Source organism: Bombina bombina, chromosome 5 (genome assembly GCF_027579735.1).
Source record: "Bombina bombina isolate aBomBom1 chromosome 5, aBomBom1.pri, whole genome shotgun sequence".
Taxonomy (NCBI): Eukaryota; Metazoa; Chordata; class Amphibia; order Anura; family Bombinatoridae; genus Bombina; species Bombina bombina.
The window spans coordinates 224,401,198-224,424,133 of NC_069503.1; the positions used below are offsets into that span (position 1 = coordinate 224,401,198).

Here is a 22,936-nt window from a genome sequence, read left to right on the forward strand (position 1 = left end):
TTATAAACATTTTAATAATTTTTATTATTTCGTTGTATTATTATTGACACATTGACCTACTATTTTTATTCCATGTATGTTTTTTTTCTCTATGCTTAGCAGCGCTAACCATGTATTTTATTTCAATCTCAAATATAATGCCTTATAATACAAGCACAGCTATATTGCACATCACACCTTTATTACACAACATGCTGCATTTTAACATAATTTGTATACTTAAACATTTATTCAGCAATTAATTTAAAAGAAAACTAGATCCTTATGTATCACTACATTTGTTAGGAATGTTAAAATACATTGGGGCTTCACTGACTAGTGCAGACAGACATCATTTCTAAGGGTTGTAAATCAATAAATACCAGCCTATCCACATAACCTCCTCACCTCTACACAGAGCTCTTAGGAAAACATAACTTTTAGAGCACAATTTAACCCCATGTCTGCCAAAAGGGGCTACAGTACACTGCATTGAAATACACTGCAGCCATCTCTTGCAGCCAAGGGGTTAATGATCTGGATGTTATATTTTTTCCTCAATGACAAGGCTACAGCCATTAATTAGAAGCTTGCAAGTTGTGTGCTGTCTGTAAAAGCAAGCCCAGTGCATCAAAGTTAATGTGATCGCAAATCACAAATTACCCCACACATTTATTACCGCAGTTCGCTCTCACATAACTCTCATCTAGGCAGTAGTATCAGATATGTGAGTTATAACAGTAGCATGTCACCTACACCACAGCACTAAAATTACATTAAATGCCACAACAAACAATCTTTATGACTAATAGATTGGCTCAGTGTTCCTCTATGCGTATGCCTAGCCTGGCTATAGTGTGGTTTGTTAATAGTCATGTCACAGACAGCATATACATAACGTTTCTCCCTGTGTGCAAGTAATGACCTCTTTGAAATTGTAAGCCGGCCGGTCAGAAGTCTGCTCCAGTTATCCAAATAATAAATAGATGATCTGATCTTATATGCAGATGCGTGGGTATTACTATATTCTCTCTTCTGAATTGTGTCTGTTTTTATTTATTTCAGGTTAAGGAAAAGTTTTGTCGCAAAACTTTTCCTTTATCTGCAATAAATAAAAGCAGACACAATTCAGAAGAGAAAGAATATAGTAATACCCACGCATCTGCATATAAGATCAGATCATTTATTTATTATTTGGATGTAGATGATAAACACTGGCTGGAGCAGACTCCTAAGCAGGCTTACGATTCAAATAGGGGAAAAAAATATTATTATTACACTACTTACCGTGGTAGTTCTACACCAGACACTGTCAGTGACATTCAATTTCAAAGTTCAACAGGGCCGCAGCACAGGTCACACCGTCTCAAGTCCTTTCTCAGCAGCAGTTTTCTTCAGTTCAGTACTCTTCGCGCCAGAATAACACAAGCCTCCTACAGGCTGAGGCGCCACAAGAGAGTGATGTCACTAACTGAGACCCACCTCTGATTGGCTCCTGAGTCCCCTGAGGCTATTTAAACAGCCGCCTCCTTAGGGAGCGTATGGGCCGCGAGGAGCTTAAGCAGCTCCACTAGGTGGGGCTAGCTCTCGTGGCTCATACACTTCATTTGCAAGCTATCCATGTTGCGCAATGGGAGGGCAACTGCACGGCTCACAGCCTCTCCTTTATTGCGTAACATGGATATGGATAGAGAATAAGATAGCTAATTTGCAGGCAGTGCTCAGCTCAGCCTAAGCCTTGTATAATATAATGGTGGCGGAGCCGGCTGCGGGGGGGGGCTATGGGGGTACCTTGGAATGGCTACATAAAAAAAAATTATAAATACATTTTAAAAATATATATTTTTTATTAAACATAATACATTACAAATGTGCAACTGCAATACACACATAGGACACCTACCTCCTATGACAGCACGTCACTGCCCTTCACCCTTGGCAGCACTCATATGTCTATTTCCCAAAGACAACCTCTGGATATGACGCTGAGCACGTGCACTCAACTTCTTTGGTTGTCCATGGCAAGGCCTGCTCTGAGTGGAACCTGTCCTGTGAAACTGCTGTATGGTCTTGCCCATGCTGCAGCTTAGTTTCAGGGTCTTGGCAATCTTCTTATAGCCTAGACCAGTGATTTTTAACCTTTTTTTTGCCGTGGCACACTTTTTTACATTAAAAAATCCTGTGGCACACCACCATCCCAAAATTTAAAAAAAATCACACATTGTAGCCTAATACAGCATATATATATACACATACACACAAACACACACATACTGTATGTATTGTGCTGTTATGCCATGCCTCCTACAAACTACCACTGCACTGGGAGTAAAAAACAAGCAAAGTTTAAAAAATATGTCACACTGTTGTCAGTCTGCCGTGGCACACCTGAGGATCTCTCACGGCACACTAGTGTGCCACGGCACACTGGTTGAAAAACACTGGCCTAGACCATCCTTATGTAGTGCAACAATTCTTTTTTTCAGATCCTCAGAGAGTTCTTTGCCATGTTGAACTTCCAGTGACCAGTATGACATAGTGTGAGAGCAATAACACTAAATGTAACATACCTGCTCCCCATTCACACCTGATACCTTGTAACACTAAGGAGTCACATGACACCAGGGAGGCAAAATGGCTAATTGGGCCCAATTTAGACATTTCCACTTAGGGGTGTACTCACTTTTGTTGCCAACGGTTAAGACATTAATGGCTGTGTGTTGAGTTATTTTGAGGAGGACAGCACATTTACACTGTTATACAGGCTGTACACTCACTATTTTACATTGTAGCAAAGGGTCATTTCTTCAGTGTTGTAACATGAAAAGATACAATTAAATATTTACAAAAATGTGAGGGGTGTACTCAGTTTTGTGAGATACTGTACTAACAGTATATATTCATAGAAAACACACAGTTCTCCATGGAAAGCAACGTAAAGGCACTTTGCAGTGCTGATTTTTTGTTAACACCCACCAACTTTAATCCCTCATAACTGCTTCTTGCAGTCATTTAAAAAAAAAGTAAAATGCTATATTATTTTTTATTAATAGCTACACTACATTGTAGTTTGGGGGCAACTGGGGCACATTTTTAAAATTAACCAGAGATCTGATTTCTGGTTAATTTTCGGAGTGCTAATTGCTACCGCAAGCTTATGTTAGCAATAACTAGCCACTTGTAATGGCTGGTTATTTATCGCACGCCATTAAACGAGCAAATTTTCCCATTTACGGGATCACAATAAATTAGCGCTCCACTTGTAATATAGCCCATCATGGGAAATAAAGAAAATAAGTAAAATTATTAATAGTTTACTTCAGTAATAGTTCCATGTAAGGAAGACTGTAGAGTTATGTGAAAAATAATGTACCAGAAGAAAGAAGAAATACACTTATTCATACTTGTTCATGCAAAGTGTGTCCAAACAATGCTGCAAGATTTATTAAGTTTATAATAACTCCTTCTCCTTTTTTGTCTGGCCCTCATTTATTGTGTGTTTTATTTTATGAAAGAATCTATGGGGTCTATTTAACAAGGGCCGAATGGCCCCTGTTCCCCTTGTTTCCGCGCGAGCCTTCAGGCTCGCCGGAAACAGGAGTTAAATTAAATTAAAACTTACCTGTCAAATTAAAAAAACTAAGTTTAAACTACCGATTAAACTAATATAATAATTAAACAAAAATTAAACTAACTGCCAATTAAATTAAACTAAACTACACATTAAAAAAATCCTAACACTATCTAAAATTACAAAGTATCTAAATACAAAAACAAAAAAATACTAAGTTACAAAAAATAACAAACACAAAATTACGAAAAATAACAAACAAAATTATCCAAAATAAAATAGAATTACACCTAATCTAATAGCCCTATCAAAATAAAAAAGCCCACCCAAAATAAAAAAAGCTACCCATTGCCCTGAAAATGGTATTTGTATGGGCATTGCCCTTAAAAGGGCATTTAGCTCTTTTACTGCCTTGACCCAAAACTAAAAAAAAAACACCCAAAAACCCTTAAAAAAGCTTAACACTAACCCCCTGACCCTGATCCACTTACAGTTTTTGAAGTCCCGCTTGAACCATCTTCATCCCGGAGTTGAAGTCCTGGTCCAGGTGGCAAGAAGTCATCATCCAGGTGGCCTCTTCAATCTTCATCCCGGCAGAGAAGTCCTGATCCAAGCAGCGAGAAGTCTTCATCCAGACGGCCTCTTCAATCTTCAGCCAGGTAGCATCATCTATCTTGATCCCGGAGGCGTGGAGCGGGTCCATCCTGAAGACATCCGGCGCGGAGCATCCTCTACATACTATCACCGCTGTACACTGAATCTTCAATGCAAGGGACGAGATTCAAGATGGCGTCCCTTGCATTCCTATTGGCTGAAAAATTTGAATCAGCCAATAGGAATTAAGGCTGTGTCATGTCCATACCTGTTTTACCTTTTCTCTGTTACTGTCCCTTTAATGCAGCAGGAGTTCCGTACATACACTTCCTGAATAAAAGCTTCCCTCTCATTTTCCTTATTGCTTGGTATTACCACTTTGCTACTGAGCAGCATCTGTGCTGATCAATTTGACCCTTACGACAACTTAGTTACAGTTCTGGATTAACCGCATTACCTTATTCATCCTTTCTACAACAAACAGAAGTGGTAACATCACACGCCAACCTGCAACCACGCTGCAGCCTAGACTCTCTCCTGCACGGATACCCGACCTCCGCAGACCACCCAAACCACTCTGCCTACGTAACGAAGTTCTACTCCACAGAATTCACATTCCAAAGTAAGATTCTATCTACTTCCCCTATAACAAATTCACGTTACCAGTGTGTCAAAATTGTGCTTAAATATCTCTTCTCAATAATTGCTCTAGAGTGCATTAATAACATTTGGTTTGTTACACTACTGCATTATTTAGTGAGACATCACAGGTGGTGGCGATAGTCTACTTAAAGGGACAGTCTACCATAGAACTGTTATTGTTTTAAAAGATAGATAATCCCTTTATTACCCATTCCCAAGTTTTGCATAACTGTAATAATGGCATGATCTGAATTCACATATGGTCTGGAAGGGGTATATATATATACATATATATATGGTATATGTATTCTACAAGAACTCAGCTGAATGGTAAAGAAGGGGTTAACTCCTCATTCAGATACTAGGTCACTATGGAATGTAGAAAGATCACATTACCAGACCCCCATCTGAGAAGGATGACCAGCTGGCTTAAGATCCTTTGTCTAAGGCTAATGCCATTCCCTACCCCCAAAGCACATGCAGGATGAAACCATATACTCTTAAAATTACAATGAGGGCTTGCTTATGAGTGACATCATCATTGTGGGAGGGATGAAAAACTTACAATAAAAGTAGCAGGAATACTGGAGTTCACCCTCTCTCTTTCACTCTTTTTCAATTGGAATGGTGACCACAGCTAACATCAGAAGTAAGTGATCCTTACAGACACATAATTTCAGCACACCATACTTTCACATAGATTGGGCAAATGTATTAGTGTAATATTGATGTATAGTTCACTGCTGAGTATTTATAAGTGATTTGCATATGTGTAATTTATATTTAATCTGCATATTGTAATAATGTTTAATTAGCCTCATTGTAATAAAAGTTTTGTTACTGCTGGAATAAGACTTTGTGAGTTTATGACCTTACAAGTAGTTTAAGCTAGTGATTGTGTGTTAATATTATATAGTGGGTATAATAATTCATAAGGGATTATTAAATGTAATATTAGCCTTTCACTAAAGTGTATAGCAAATAGATACTAACATTTATAGAGTCTTAGGGACCATTTAAATGCAGTTATTTCATTGGCGAGCCGACCCAGCGAATTTTCTTACCAACTACACTTGTTTTAAGGGGGGACTAATCCAGGTTCTTTTTATAATACAAGTGTGATTTTTGGACGAAAATTGAACCTAGTTTTTGCTATACTGTTTTTGAGTTGAGCGTTTCAGCAGTAAAGTCTTTGGCCAAGACTACAGATCCAGAGAGGCATTACCTAAGGATCAGTTGAACCAGACGCAGAGAAAATCATATCGCGCAGGACGTGAATCTGATTTGCTGGCAGTCTGAAGACACTTTAAAGTGTGAGTATGGAATTAATTGTTAAATATGCAGAATGTAGCACATTTGAGCCTATTGTTGATGAAAATACTGACATAGTTAAAAGACTGAAAGATGTGTGGTTGCAATGTGAGAATGAGAATAAGCTTATTGATAAAAAAAGGTTTTGTTTAACAAAAGAAAAATCCAAATTACAGAATTGCATGAAACTGTTGTTAGCTATCAAAGACCAAATGAATAGAGCAATCTTTGAACATTCTCCCCCAATAGCCATGTTAACAGAGATCAATTGTAACACATTAGATGAGAATTGCCCCACATGTGGGGTAAATGCAGAATATATTAATACTTTAGAAGAAAATTATGACGCAAGAGGCCAACTTATTGCTTCATTGAGACAGGGACTTGCAAACTTAACCCCTGTTGCAGTATTAAATGAGGACAATGCATGTGTGTCGCAGGAAGATGGGGCACATGTTGATGGGGGAAGGGTGCAAAGCCCACATGTTGATGGGGGGAGGGTGCCTATTCCACACAGTGAGGAAAGATTGAATCACACACAAAATACAGAGAGCACACACATTCCAATACTAACCCCACAGATAACTAGGCCAAGAACATTAAACACAGAACATCAAACAGATACTTTATCACTAACACCCAGTGTAAGATCCAGGGGAAGAAATTTAACTCAATCGCAAAATTTACTTTTTTCTACCACCTCTGCTGAAACATCATCCCTGGTATCAACTACCCTTATAAAACAAGATAGAGATAAAGTAATGAGACAACTGGTAAAGTTAAAACCTCTCTTTCCAGTGTATGATGTTAAAGCAGATGTTTTCACTAACATGTCAAATTTTGAGTCTGCAGTAAAACAATACATGCTGTCACATAAGGAAGCATGCTTTTTGTTAAAAATGTGGCTTCCAGGCAGCATTGCAGCTAGATTACAATCACCAGTTGCAGGCCCAGTTAATTTGAACACAGATTGGTTTAAGGAGGATAAATGGGGTTCAGATGGGGACAGATTAAAAGCTGTTTGTAAACTAGTGACAGGGAGTAGAGATTTGGACAGTCACTCTCTTGCAGAAATGCAAGTAGCATTAAATGATGACCCATGGGTATTTGCAGCTAAATTTGAACAATTATATAGACTGACACACAGAATTTCACCAGAACAAACACCTCATGATATGTTGCAGTATTTAATTCAAAAATTCACATATTTGGAACCTAGCATACAAATGATGGCTGAGGAAAAGAATACACTAGAGGGTGTGTTATCTATTATAGGTAAGGCTAGGCAGAACATTTTAAAGAAAAAGAACACAGGGCAACACAGAATTGCTGTGGTAACCACTAATGAAGGGAAACAAAAATATTCAGAGGGTCCCTTCAAAGGTACTTGCCATTACTGCAATAAATATGGGCACAGACGAGTAGATTGCAGATTCTTAAAGAGAATTCAGAAGGAAACTGAGGGAGGGCAGGAAAGATTACATCCCTCTGCACCTCCAAAAGAAAGCTATGCACATAATTGGGTAGGGAAAAATAACAAGATTAAGCCCCCAGATAAAACAGGACAGGAATACACCGCAAAGCTTAGGCCTGGTACTAATCTGTATGGCCCAGCGCATGAGGCTTTGAGAGTGATGACTGTGGGGGGAGGGGAAGTGGGATATCATGAAAAGAATTATGAAAATAATTCTCCTCTGATATCCTGCTCTGACTGACTACCTCAGGCCCTGGATGACATGGTCCCTATATGTAACACCTTTAGGGATCATTCTGGACGTCCCTGTGTCTATGGTGTGATTGAGGGCCATCGCACAAAACTCCTCATAGACACAGGAGCTTCAGTAACTTTGACAGACTTACCATTAAGTCCCCCACAAGGGACAAGACAGACATTTCTTGTGGGACTTGGGGGATCCCAGTCCCAAGCATCCCTTATCCCAAATGTGACTATGACACTAGGTAATCAGTGGACTAAGGAAATTCCCATTTGGCAGAGCAAAAACACAGAGGGTACAATACTTGGTGCTGATATAATGAGATCAGAAGGGATGATAGTGGACCTATGTAACAATGTTTTGTGGAGGGATACTAGAGGGAGAAAACCTGTAATATTAGATGACTCTTACATCAGTCCCATAGCATCCATTGCATCAATTCCTTCAGAAAGGGTGTGGCCGGATACTGAAAGTCACCCTGATTTGAAGAGATTGGTCATGGATTTCCCTGACATATGGGCTCAACATAAGAATGATTGTGGCATATTAAAAGGCATTGAAATCAATATTGTAGGCCCTGACCCCCCTCCACAAAGACAGTATCGTTTTCCAGCAGAAGCTATTGAACCTGTGAGGCAAATTATTAGTCAGCTTGAAAGCCAAGGGATAATTAGGAAATGTTCCTCCTCTAATAATTCTCCTTTGTGGCCAGTAAGGAAAGCAAATAATACTTGGAGGTTAACTGCTGATTTTCGTATGGTGAATAAAGTTACCCCACCTGTTACAAATCTAGTTGCTTCTACTCCTGAAGTGGTATCCAAACTGAGTGCCACATGTAGGTGGTATTCTGTTCTGGATATAAGTAATGGTTTTTGGAGTGTCAGACTAGCCCCAGAGTGCCAATATAAGTTTGCTTTCTGCTTTGATAACATGCAATTTTGCTTCAATTCGCTTCCTCAGGGCTTCCACAGCTCGCCTACATACTTTCACCAAGCATTAGCAGAGGTATTAAAAACATTCTCAGTCCCAGAAAGTATCATACAGTATGTAGATGATATTTTGTTACAAACAGAGACAGTAGAGGAACATTTGGAGCGGCTGAATGAACTGTTTGGCTTGATTGCTGAATCTGGCCTCAAGTTAAACACTTCGAAAGTACAATTAATGAGACAAAAGGTGACATTTTTGGGAGTATCAATACAAAGGGGTACAAGATGCCCTACTAGAGAACGAGTTACAGCCATACTTCAGGTGCCCAGACCTTTGCATAGGCAGTCCTTAAGACAATTCTTAGGCTTGGTAAATTTTTCTCGTGATTTCATTGAAGGGTTTGCTGAAAAAGCAAAACCTCTCTATGATCTTTTGAAAGGGGAGGATGTTGGGAAAATTCCTTGGAATACAGAACATGAGGAAGCATTTAAAGTGTTAAAGGAAGGTTTAGCATCAGCCCCTGCCCTTGCCACAGTGGAGAGGGAGGCCCCTTTTGCTTTACAAACATACACATCTGACACTTCAATTTCCACAGTCCTACTGCAGGAGAAGGCTGAAAAATGGAGGCCTGTTGGCTATTTTTCCAGGCTTCTTACTCCAGTAGAGAAAGGTTATGATGCATGTATCAAGGCTTTGTTAGGGGTGCATTGGTCAGTTCAGGCTACTGAGCATATAGTGGGATTTGGGAAGCTCATCCTCCAAACACCACATACCCCTATAAAGCTGTTATTGGAGAAATCATTAAGTGGGGTTTCAACACAAAGAGTGACTAGGTGGTTAATAGATTTGCAACATCGTGACATCACTGTACAACACAATGCAAAATACACATTACCCCAACTAATGCACACTCAGGGTGAACCCCATGACTGCACAGAGACATTCACACACAGGGAATCGCCTCATAAATTGTTCAGGGACAAAACTTCTCCCCAGGATTTACAAATTTATGTAGATGGCTCAAGATTTTGGCAGGATGGTCAATTTAATACTGGTTTTGCTATTTGGGTCCCCTCGCAACAATTAGCTCTTAAATTTATGTTACCAAGATCATTCTCAGCACAGAGAGCAGAATTAGAAGCCATTTCTATGGCTTGCCACAGGTTTGACACACAAGACATTTGTATATACAGTGACAGTGCCTATGTGACCAGATCACTGACAGAGTACTTACCAATTTGGAATCTAAGAGGAATGGTAGACTCAGCAGGCAAACCATTGTCACATGTTCAAGCCCTTAAGAAATTGGTAGATTGGGGAACACAGCACCCATTGCAGTCAGCTATTGTTAAAGTTAAGGCACACACACATTTCACAGATGCACATTCACAAGGGAATGCACATGTGGACATGTTAGCCAAACAGGCAGCTGTAGATGGGGAACCATGGCAATCAGATGAGAATGACAGTGAGACACAGGAAGCATGGAGAGAGCATGTTACATCTAAAGATACAATGGTACACATAGCAAAGATTACAATGGTAGATTCAGAGGTACCTGATTTGAAAACAGAACAAGCTAAAGATCCTAACCTTTTCCCTCTGTTACAGGAACAGCAAACACTCCCAAATGGTTATTCAATTTGTAATGGGTTAATATGTTACTCTAATCCCATTGATCCACAGGCTAAATTGGTTTTTGTGGTCCCGAGTCATTTGCAGGGACCTATAACACAGCAAACACATTCTTTTCTTGGGCATATTGGGCAAAGTGCATTAGAGTACCATTTAAGGCAAAAATTTCATTGGCCAGATTTAGCAGAAACCTGTTTAAAATGTGTACAAGAATGTTTAATTTGTGCTCAAATTAATCCACGCCCTAAAGGTCAGAGACCCATTCTCCAGAGAATACCAGTAGCAGATGGCCCCTGGAAAGCTATCCAAATTGATTTTATAGGCCCACTTCCACTATCAAAGGGGGGTCTCAGGTATGCCCTAGTAATTGTAGATATTTTTTCAAAATGGGTTGAGGCTATTCCACTTCGTTGTGATACTGCACAGGCTACTGCCAGAGCACTGTGGGAACATGTTTTCTCAAGATGGGGGTTTCCAACACTCATTGAATCAGACAGGGGTACACATTTTACAGGTCAGGTAATGCAAAATCTCTGTGCCCTACTGGGAATACAGACAAGATTTCATGTACCATATCATCCACAATCCTCTGGTATAGTTGAGCGCATGAATCGCACATTAAAAACAAAATTGTCAAAAATGCTTTCCCAGTATGGTAAATCATGGGTCACACATCTTCCAGCAGTTCTAATGGCTATTAGAGCTACACCATCAAATGCTACCAAGTGTTCTCCCTATGAGCTCATGACAGGGAGAAAGATGGCATTAGGCCACCCAGGTGAACCACAATTGTCTACTCCCTTGAGAGAATCTGTGTCTAGAGATCAATATCTCTCCCAAATTCAGGAGCAGTTGAGCTCACTGCTAATTTTTGCTGCCTCTAATATGGCCCCAACAGATTGTAAATTTTCATCTACACCTCAAACACCTCTGTTTGAGAAGGGGGGATTGATCATGATTAAAAATTTTCGCAAAAATTCTCCCTGGGATGCAAATTGGGAAGGACCTTATAGAATTTTGGACAAATTGGGTAATACTGTAATTAAAATAGAAAGATCAACCCCTGGGAAAACCAGAAGGCAGCCTGGTTACAAATGGGTCCATGTTGACCAATGTAAATTGTATAGAGGGACAGCTGTCCCAGATGTAGATATTTCTGCTAAGAACTGATATTCTCTTAATCTTTTTTTTGACAGATTTCATTATGTGGAGCCTGAGAGGAATGATCGCCACAAACCTATTTGTATTTGTGTGGGTGTTATTGCAAAAACTTCCAATCTGTGACTGTAATGAACTGTCAATCACAAACCTCACAAGGAGTCGTAGATGGAGCTCAAGCAGCATCATCAGAGGATGGACAGGCTTATGGAGCTCTCAAGACCTTCACAAAGATTGTTTGGGAAAATTGACTTTTAATGTGGGTGGGAAAATTGAAATATTTGCAGAAAAACATCAAGACAATTTAATTGGTTTTTGGAGGGTCAATCAGGGTAATAAAGTTGAATGGGAATGTAAGTGGGTGGCTTGGGGAAAATGGACTGTAGGTCTGGTGGGAGAAGGTGTTTCTGTGTCTACAACATTTACAAATCCTATTCACACTATAAATGGCGATAACTATAATATAACCAAGGTTATATTTGAACAACAAATTGGAGAAGGGATTAATTGGAGGGTTACAGCTGCCAACTTTGGTGGAGGGATTGAAGTATACTTAAAAATAGACCAAATAAAGGAAACAACCACATTTACGCCTTTGATCTATTCTACTTTAATCACTACACCAAAGATGAAACATTATGACAATACTCCAATGTGTAAGGGGAAAAGTGTTGTTTCTAGTGGTCCATTTCAAACAAGTACAATCAAGCCAACTCCAGTATTGAGGGATGCCACATTCCAATTTATCACGTGGAAGATTAAAATAATAGATTGGCTAGTTTCCACACATTACCAAAATTGTTCCAGAATTACTGCCACTATGGAAAAAGCATTAGTTAAGTGGGCAGAAGGTACTAGGAGAAGGACTAGGAGGGATATCATGGATACAGTTTTGGGAGGTGTGGGAACAGGGCTAGGTGTGGTAAATTCCATTGACATATCCAGCCTAACAGCAACCTTACAGTCTCAGGGGATGTTAAATGCAAAAGGGATTCATACGCAACAAATGATAAACACCCTGGTAGAGACACTGACACAGACAGTCATTCAGGTTCAGGGTCCTGCCATTCAACATACAGAGGAAATACTGATAGGAGTAATTAGCAGGTTAAGGGAAGTATCCTGGGATTTTGTGTGTATTTCCATGCAAACAGAATTATCAACTGACTTTAAATTAATAGCACAGGCTATGGAAAATAACCATACACCTTTGGGAGGGTGGGAGCAGTCTGTTGTTAACAGTTTTGCATCAAAACACAGAGAATTATGGTTAAACAGTTGGTTGGGCTGCAGGGAAAATATATGCAGGGCTACTTCACTTGTGCCCACTAGTGGTACCTATCAGAATGTTTATCATTTGTTTTCACTAGGAACACCTGTCACAGAATCTCATGTTTTACATCATGAGTTAGAGTTCCCAAATTTTATATGGAATGGTTCCCATATGGAACAGGTAGACATGTCTGGCTGCATAAGGTTTCCTTCTAAAATTTTATGTCTACCCAACCAGGCAAGAATAATTTTTGATTCCTGCTGGCATAATCACTCATATTGCAATGGTTTTGTGGAGAAAGTTAATCCCCAAGATATGATTTTTCCCTTAGGACAAGGAAAGGTGTGTTTTGTTGCATTGAAGCCTAAAGATGAAGTGCATGTATGGTTTGACAGGTGTAATTCAAGGGAACAAATCACACCAGGGATTTATTGTATTACTGGGTACCCTGTGAGGATAAGTTCACTACAGTTTAACTTCACTGTCCCACAGTTACTCACATATAACGCTACCTTGGGGGCTCCACTCATAACCCCAATATTAGTAGATGATGCACCTTGGCAAAAATGGGTAACCTTATTGCAAAAAGACTCTGTGTTACTAGAACATCTTAAAAATTTTGGGGAACGTGTTCATGTAAATTTCTACCATCAGGAACAAGAACTACAAAGGATTGAACATACTTTTACGGAGATGTCAAGTGCAACCTGGTGGCAGAAATTAGCAAATTCCTTTTCGAAACAGTCATCATGGGGTTCTGCATTGGGAAATCTGTTTATACATCCATTTATAATCATATTATTTATTTCTATATTATGTATAATTATTCAAATTTGTATGTGTTGTTATTTAAAATCATTAATTGCACGTGTATATCACTTATATTATGGTATGCGAATGGAAGCGTCTTTAGTACACTAATATAGCCATCACACATAGGTGGGGTTAGGAATCTTCCATCAGATTCACTCATATAAAACAACCATTGGAATGGAAGGGTATGGTAACCTCCATTGCCAAAAGGGGGGAATGTAATAATGGCATGATCTGAATTCACATATGGTCTGGAAGGGGTATATATATATACATATATATATGGTATATGTATTCTACAAGAACTCAGCTGAATGGTAAAGAAGGGGTTAACTCCTCATTCAGATACTAGGTCACTATGGAATGTAGAAAGATCACATTACCAGACCCCCATCTGAGAAGGATGACCAGCTGGCTTAAGATCCTTTGTCTAAGGCTAATGCCATTCCCTACCCCCAAAGCACATGCAGGATGAAACCATATACTCTTAAAATTACAATGAGGGCTTGCTTATGAGTGACATCATCATTGTGGGAGGGATGAAAAACTTACAATAAAAGTAGCAGGAATACTGGAGTTCACCCTCTCTCTTTCACTCTTTTTCAATTGGAATGGTGACCACAGCTAACATCAGAAGTAAGTGATCCTTACAGACACATAATTTCAGCACACCATACTTTCACATAGATTGGGCAAATGTATTAGTGTAATATTGATGTATAGTTCACTGCTGAGTATTTATAAGTGATTTGCATATGTGTAATTTATATTTAATCTGCATATTGTAATAATGTTTAATTAGCCTCATTGTAATAAAAGTTTTGTTACTGCTGGAATAAGACTTTGTGAGTTTATGACCTTACAAGTAGTTTAAGCTAGTGATTGTGTGTTAATATTATATAGTGGGTATAATAATTCATAAGGGATTATTAAATGTAATATTAGCCTTTCACTAAAGTGTATAGCAAATAGATACTAACATTTATAGAGTCTTAGGGACCATTTAAATGCAGTTATTTCAATAACCAACACAGTTATATTAATATACTTTTTACCTCTGTGATTACCTTTTATCTAGGAACCTTCTTCCAGCCCCCTGATCACATGACTGTGACTTGTTATTTTCTATTGTCTTGCATTTAGCATTGTTTTGTGCTAGATCTTAAATAACCCTCTGTGCCTGAACACAGTGTTATCTATATGGCCCACGTGTTCATTCTGTCTCTTTGTGTTGAAAAGAGATTTAAAAAGCATGTGATAAGAGGCAGCCCTCAAAGGCTTAAAAATTAGCATATGAGTCTACCTGTGTTTAGTTTAAACTAAGAATACCAAGAGAAAAAAGCAAATTTGATGATAAAAGTAAATTGGAAAGTTGATTAAAATTAAAAGTCCTATCTGAATAATGAAAGTTTAATTTATACTAGACTATCCCTTTAAACTTAACATTAACCTGCAACTAACTGCAACCTGGTCTCTGGGTTTTTACATTGCTCTGATGAGTAATGTATGTCTCTCCCAGTAATCAATTCAGCTACAATACAACGCTATAAGTATATTTTGATCTCAGCAGTTGTGGTTCATGACATTAAACTCTTGCCTTACAGAGTACGGCAACTGTAATTCCTGACAGAGCCTGACAGAATACCAAGCGAAAAAAGAAAACTAAGATGGACCCAGCTGAGTTAGTTACTCACATGCAGACTCTTAACCAAAGAGTAGATATGTTAACAGATGGTTTAAACACCCTAAAAATAGAAAGCAATACTTTAAAAGCTTATATTACAGGGAGTGCAGAATTATTAGGCAAGTTGTATTTTTGAGGATTAATTTTATTATTGAACAACAACCATGTTCTCAATGAACCCAAAAAACTCATTAATATCAAAGCTGAATATTTTTGGAAGTAGTTTTTAGTTTGTTTTTAGTTTTAGCTATTTTATGGGGATATCTGTGTGTGCAGGTGACTATTACTGTGCATAATTATTAGGCAACTTAACAAAAAACAAATATATACCCATTTCAATTATTTATTTTTACCAGTGAAACCAATATAACATCTCAGCATTCACAAATATACATTTCTGACATTTAAAAACAAAACAAAAACAAATCAGTGACCAATATAGCCACCTTTCTTTGCAAGGACACTCAAAAGCCTGCCATCCATGGATTCTGTCAGTGTTTTGATCTGTTCACCATCAACATTGCGTGCAGCAGCAACCACAGCCTCCCAGACACTGTTCAGAGAGGTGTACTGTTTTCCCTCCTTGTAAATCTCACATTTGATGATGGCCACAGGTTCTCAATGGGGTTCAGATCAGGTGAACAAGGAGGCCATGTCATTAGATTTTCTTCTTTTATACCCTTTCTTGCCAGCCACGCTGTGGAGTACTTGGACGCGTGTGATGGAGCATTGTCCTGCATGAAAATCATGTTTTTCTTGAAGGATGCAGACTTCTTCCTGTACCACTGCTTGAAGAAGGTGTCTTCCAGAAACTGGCAGTAGGACTGGGAGTTGAGCTTGACTCCATCCTCAACCCGAAAAGGCCCCACAAGCTCATCTTTGATGATACCAGCCCAAACCAGTACTCCACCTCCACCTTGCTGGCGTCTGAGTCGGACTGGAGCTCTCTGCCCTTTACCAATCCAGCCACGGGCCCATCCATCTGGCCCATCAAGACTCACTCTCATTTCATCAGTCCATAAAACCTTAGAAAAATCAGTCTTGAGATATTTCTTGGCCCAGTCTTGACGTTTCCGCTTGTGTGTCTTGTTCAGTGGTGGTCGTCTTTCAGCCTTTCTTACCTTGGCCATGTCTCTGAGTATTGCACACCTTGTGCTTTTGGGCATCCAGTGATGTTGCAGCTCTGAAATATGGCCAAACTGGTGGCAAGTGGCATCTTGGCAGCTGCACGCTTGACTTTTCTCAGTTCATGGGCAGTTATTTTGCGCCTTGGTTTTTCCACACGCTTCTTGCGACCCTGTTGACTATTTTGAATGAAACACTTGATTGTTCGATGATCACGCTTCAGAAGCTTTGCAATTTTAAGAGTGCTGCATCCCTCTGCAAGATATCTCACTATTTTTGACTTTTCTGAGCCTGTCAAGTCCTTCTTTTGACCCATTTTGCCAAAGGAAAGGAAGTTGCCTAATAATTATGCACACCTGATATAGGGTGTTGATGTCATTAGACCACACCCCTTCTCATTACAGAGATGCACATCACCTAATATGCTTAATTGGTAGTAAGTTTTCGAGCCTATACAGCTTGGAGTAAGACAACATGCATAAAGAGGATGATGTGGTCAAAATACTCATTTGCCTAATAATTCTCCACTCCCTGTAAAGACATAGTTGAAACTAAATTGCATACCTCTGAGCCCCAGGTTAGTCTCCCTGATAAATTTAATGGAGATAGAGCACAGTTCAGAGATTTCAGAAATGCTTGCTTGCTCCTTTTCACACTAAAGCCTCATACTTACCCCACTGACAGAGTAAAAGTTTTAACAACTATATCCTTCCTTAGAGGGGAGCCAAGAACTTGGGCAAATAATTACTTTGAGACGAATGATAACATCCTTAACTCCTTAGACTCCTTTTTTACAGCCTTATAAGCAACTAACAGCAGAAAATGCTATGAGGTCATTAAAACAAAAGAAAAGGTGTGTTGAAAAGTATATCACTGAATTTAAGAAATGGGCTAAATACAGTCAATGGAATAACCTTTCTTTGAGAAACCAATTCCGTTTGGGCTTGTCTGAAGCCATAAAAGATGATCTATCATGTATCGATCTATCTCCATCTCTAGAAGAGTTAATCAATTTAAGTATAACTATAGACAGGCGCCTTAGGGAGAGGCAACATGAAAAAAACCTATCAAGAAAACCCGGTTAAGAAGTATACCCACACCAATACACCGCTTTCCACACCAAAGACCAGTAGTGAACCAATGGACATTGGTTTCCTAAAAGGACCCCTAAGTCCACAAGAGAAGTTGAGAAGACGCAGTAAAAACCTCTGTATGTACTGTGCAGCAGAAGATCATGGTGTAAAAGAGTGTCCTGCTTTACAGCAACAGAATAGGGGTAAGATTTTTTTCATTTACTCATTGTTTCGGCAGCTATACCTTTTCCACAACCTATAGTAAATTGCCACTTCTTTTACAGTGCAATCATTTTCGGCTCAACGCCAGTGGAATCATTGATTCTGGAGCGACTGCAAATTATATAGATGTGCAATTTACTAATGAAAATAAAATTCCATTAGTAAAGAAACAGAGTCCTGTTTATTTAAGAGTAATTGATGGTAATTTTATGACCTGTGGGCCAGTTCTTTATGAAACTATTCCTTTGTTAGTTGTGACACAGGATCAACATAGGGAATACTTAAGTTTTGATGTTATACCCTCACCCATAGTTCCTTTAATCCTAGGTTTAAACTGGATATCCAGTCTTAACACCCAAATATCATGGTCACCATTTTCAATAAATTTTAACTCTGAGTTTTGTAAGTCTACTTGTTTTCCCCCACACATTCTTCAAATAAATGAGGTAACCACTGATATTGATATACCCACAGAATATGCCGATTTCTCTGATGTTTTCAGTAAAAATATAGCAAGAAAAACTCCCCCCCCACAGGAAATATGATTGCCCTATTGAACTGTTACCAGGCGCGGATATTACCTGTGGGCATATATTTCCCCTATCTAAGCCAGAGTTACAGCATCTTTAAACCTACTTAGACGACAACCTTAGGAAAGGGTTTATATGCCCATTTACCTCGCCAGCTGGCGCAGGCATTTTTTTTGCTACAAACAAAGATGGGTCATTAAGACCAATTATTGATTACAGACAGTTAAATAAAAGAACTGTTAAGAACCGCTACCCTCTTAGAAAAGGGTTTATACGCCCATCTACCTTGCCAGCTGGTGCAGGCATTTTTTTGTTAAGAACAAAGATGGGTCATTAAGACCAATTATTGATTACAGACAGTTAAATAAAAGAACTGTTAAGAACCGCTAAACTCTTCCCCTAATTCCAGAGCTTATTGAAAAGGAGCTAAATATTTTACTAAGCTCGACTTAAGGAGAGCTTATAACCTCATTCGTGTAAGATCAGGAGATGAATGGCTGATGGCGTTTCGTACTCGGTATGGGTTGTTCGAATACACCGTCATGCTATTCGGGCTCTGTAATGCCCCAGCCACCTTTCAGCATCTAATCAATGACTTATTCAAGGATATTCTAGATGTTTATCTTGTGATATATTTAGATCATATCTTAATATACTCCAAAACTCTTCCCGAACATAAAAACCATGTTAGACAAGTACTCTGCACATTGAGAAGTAATTCATTATACGCAAAGCCAGAAAAATGCATCTTCAACTCTGAAAGTATAACATTTCTAGGTTATTTTATCTCTGTCTCAGGTATACACATGGAGGAAACTAAAATTCAGTCCATAAAGAACTGGCCAGCCCCTAGGTGTAAAAAAGATGTTCAGAGATTTATGGGCTTTGCCAATTTCTATCAAAAATTCATTAAGAATTTTGCTGCATCAGCTAGGCCTCATACGAACCTCATCAAATCTAATGTTGTTTTTCGCTGCTCAGATGAATCTCAGATAATTTTCGAATATTTCAAGGACAAATTCACCACTGCTCCTATCCTCAGAATCCCTAACCCAGATTTACAGTACGTACCAGAGGTGGACGCCTCAGATTATGCAATAGGTGCAGTTCTTTTGCAAAGAGAATCTGTAAAACAACCTCTACATCCTGTAGCTTTCTACTCGCGTATCATGACCTCCCCTGAATTAAACTATCTAATAGGGGACAAAGAACTACTGGCCATCAAGGTGTCCCTTGAACACTGACGTTACTTGTTAGAAGGAATATCGCTTCCGATCATCATATACACAGATCACAGAAACTTACAATTTCTTAAATCCACCAGAACACTAACTGCAAGACAGGTAAGGTGGAACCTCTATTTTTCCAGATTTAATTACCTCATCACATACAGATCAGCGTCAAAGAATGGGAAGGCTGATGCCCTATCCTGACTTCACAATAAACCAATCAACCTGCGGTTAAACAGTACTGTCATTACGCAAAAAAACATTATTGCATTGTCAATAGACAGCTCTACCATCCTTAAGGACCAACAAGAAAACGATACAACAAAACCGTTAAATATATTAACAAAAAACAAAGACGGTCTATATTACCACGGGGACAAGATATACTTAACCCCTTCCTCCAGAGACTTGTTTTTTCATTCTGTACAAGATTCACTAATGGCGGGTCATCCGGGCTTACATAAAACACAATAATTAATAAAAAAGGTCTTATTGGTGGCCAAGTATGTCTAAAGATATTGCAGAATATGTACAGACATGCAGAATTTGTACCACTTCAAAGAGAAGTAAACAACCTCCTTATGGCGTCTTACTACCTCTCGCAACGACCAAAAGGCCTTGGCAAGATATTGCTCTAGACTATATTGTTGATTTACCACGATCATGCAAAATACTACTGTACTAGTTGTTGTAGATTTATTTAGCAAAATGGTTCATTTTATTCCCTATCATAAATTGCCTAGTGCTTCTGACACAGTTCAGCTATTAATTACACATGTTTTTAAACACCATGGATTACAAAAATCTGTCCTAACAGACCGGGAATCCCAATTCACAAGTAAATTCTGGTCTGAGTTCTGTAAATCTTTCGATGTAGATAAAAGATTGACTTCAGCTTATCATCCCCAGTGAAATGGGCAGACCGAGAGATGTAACCAATGGTTAGAGCAATTCTTTGAAGTTTTTGTAGTAATCAGCAACACCTCTGGTCCCTTTATCTTCAATATGCAGAATTCTCTTACAATAACACCATACACTCAACCACCAAACAAACTCCTTTTTATATTAACTACGGATACCATCCTACCTTTCACTTACTTCCAGATAACCAAAGTTCATGCCCTATCATCACTGATTTAACAAATGCCATTACATCAAACTTCTCCTCTATTCTAACCGCCTTTGAACACGCTAAAGTGGTACAAAATAATTATTATGATAAAAGAAGAACTCCAGCTCCGGAATATTCCGTGGGTGATCTAGTGTGGCTGTCCACAAAAAAATTAAAATGATCTACTCCATCCAAAAAGCTTTCCTCCCTATACATTGGACCTTATCCTATCAATCGTATCATTAATTCCAATGCAGTGAAGTTACGTCTGCCGGATAAAATACTCGTTCATCCTACCTTTCATGTCTCCCTCCTGAAGCCCTACCAAGCACTATGAGCTTCAGCTAGCGAGGACTCAGGTTCTCAAATTTCTGTAGATCCTGATACTGAATTTGAGGTGAAGGCGATTCTGGACTTAAGACGTTTACATGGATCCTTGCAGTATCTTATGCAATAGAAGCGATACACCCAGGAAGATAATTCCTGCGAACCGGCTACCAACATTTCTGCAACCAGATTGGTCTCTCAATTTCATCAACGGAATCCTGATCAACCCCATCCATGAGCCGCCGAGCTGCTCCTAGAGGGGGGTGTCATGTCATGTCCATACCTGTTTTACCTTGTCTGTTACTGTCCCTTTAATGCAGCAGGAGTTCCGTACATACACTTCCTGAATAAAAGCTTCCCTCTCATTCTCCTTATTGCTTGGTATTACAGCTTTGCTACTGGAGCAGCATCTGTGCTGATCAATTTGACCCTTACGACAACTTAGTTACATTTCTGGATTAACCGCATTACCTTATTCCTCCTTGCTACAACAAACATCTGTTTCCGGACTTCCGAGTAGCGGTGACATCACACGCCAACCTGCAACCACGCTGCAGCCTAGACTCTCTCCTGCACGGATACCCGACCTCCGCAGACCACCCAAACCACTCTGCCTATGTAACGAAGTTCTACTCCACAGAATTCACATTCCAAAGTAAGATTCTATCTACTTCCCCAATAACAAATTCACGTTACCAGTGTTTCAAAATTGTGCTTAAATATCTCTCCTCAAAACTGATCTTGATTTCGTTACATACATAGACGTTACAGTCTAATTCTCAATAATTGCTCTAGAGTGCATTAATAACATTTGGTTATTAAGTTTGTTACACTGCTGCATTATGTAGTGAGAGATCACAGGTGGTGGCGATAGTGTACTTAAACTTAACATTAACCTGCAACTAACTGCAACCTGGTCTCTGGGTTTTTACATTGCTCTGATGAGTAATTTATGTCTCTCCCAGTAATCAATTCAGCTACAATACAACGCTATAAGTATATTTTGATCTCAGCAGTTGTGGTTCATGACATTAAATTCTTGCCTTACAGAGTATGGCAACTGTAATTCCTGACAACTGTAATTCCTGACAGAGCCTGACAGGCTGCTAAATTCCTATTGGCTATTCAAATCTGCCAATAGGATTTAAGCAGCTCTCATTCTATTGGCTAATTCAAATTAGCCAATAGAATGAGAGCTGCTTAAATCCTATCCTCCGCGCCAGATGTCCTGATCCTCTGCGCCTCCAGGATCAAGATAGAAGATGCCGCCTGGATGAAGATTGAAGAGGCCGCCATTATGAAGACTTCTTGCCTCTTGGATCAGGACTTCCCCGCCGGGATGAAGATTGAAGAGACCGCCTGGATGAAGACTTCTCGTGCCTGGATCAGAATTTTAATTGTAAGTGGATCATTAGGGGGTTAGTGTGAGGCTTTTATAAGGGTTTTTTGGGTGTTTTTTTTTTTTAGTTTAGGGTCTGGGCAGTAAAAGAGCTAAATGCACTTTTAAGGTCAATGCCCATACAAATGCCCTTTTCAGGGCAATGGGTAGCTTAGGTTTTTTAGATAGGTTTTTTTTTTATTATTATTGTGGGGGTTTGGGGGGTGGGGGTTTGTAATGTTAGTGGGTTTTTGTAAAAAAAAATTCACTAAAAGAGCTGCTATCTTTAGGGCATTGCCCTACATAAGGGCCATTGGCAGTTTATTCTAGATTAGTTTTTTTATTTTGGGGTGTTTTTTTTTATTTGTTTGTTATTTTGTGTAATATATATTTTTAGGGGGTGTTTTTTTTTTTTTTTTTGCAAAAGAGCTGTTTAACTTAGGGCAATGCCCTACAAAAGGCCTTTTATGGGCCCTTGGCAGTTTGGGGGTGGGGGGTTGTATAGTGTTAGGGGTTGCTTGTAATTTTTTTGGAGCAAAAGACCTGTTTAACTTAAGGCAATGCCCTACAAAAGGCCCTTTTAAGGGCCCCCCAAAAGGCCCTTTTAAGGTCCCTTGGTAGTTTAGGGGGTGGGGG

General features: G+C 39.1%; 1 protein-coding gene across 1 annotated transcript; it reads left to right on the forward strand.

The window, feature by feature from the left end:
- The first annotated feature begins 5,021 nt into the window (after positions 1-5,021).
- On the forward strand, positions 5,022-14,460 carry LOC128660182 (uncharacterized). Its single transcript, XM_053713854.1, has 2 exons — positions 5,022-6,099; positions 11,574-14,460. Exon 2 carries the CDS (start codon positions 11,582-11,584, stop codon positions 13,727-13,729), a length of 2,148 nt encoding a protein of 715 aa, XP_053569829.1. The 5' UTR covers positions 5,022-6,099; positions 11,574-11,581; the 3' UTR covers positions 13,730-14,460.
- The last annotated feature ends 8,476 nt before the right edge of the window (positions 14,461-22,936 follow it).

Excerpts from the sequence above, each read along its gene's own strand:
- LOC128660182 (XM_053713854.1), top strand. The coding sequence starts at position 11,582 with ATGTGGAGCCTGAGAGGAATGATCGCCACAAACCTATTTGTATTTGTG.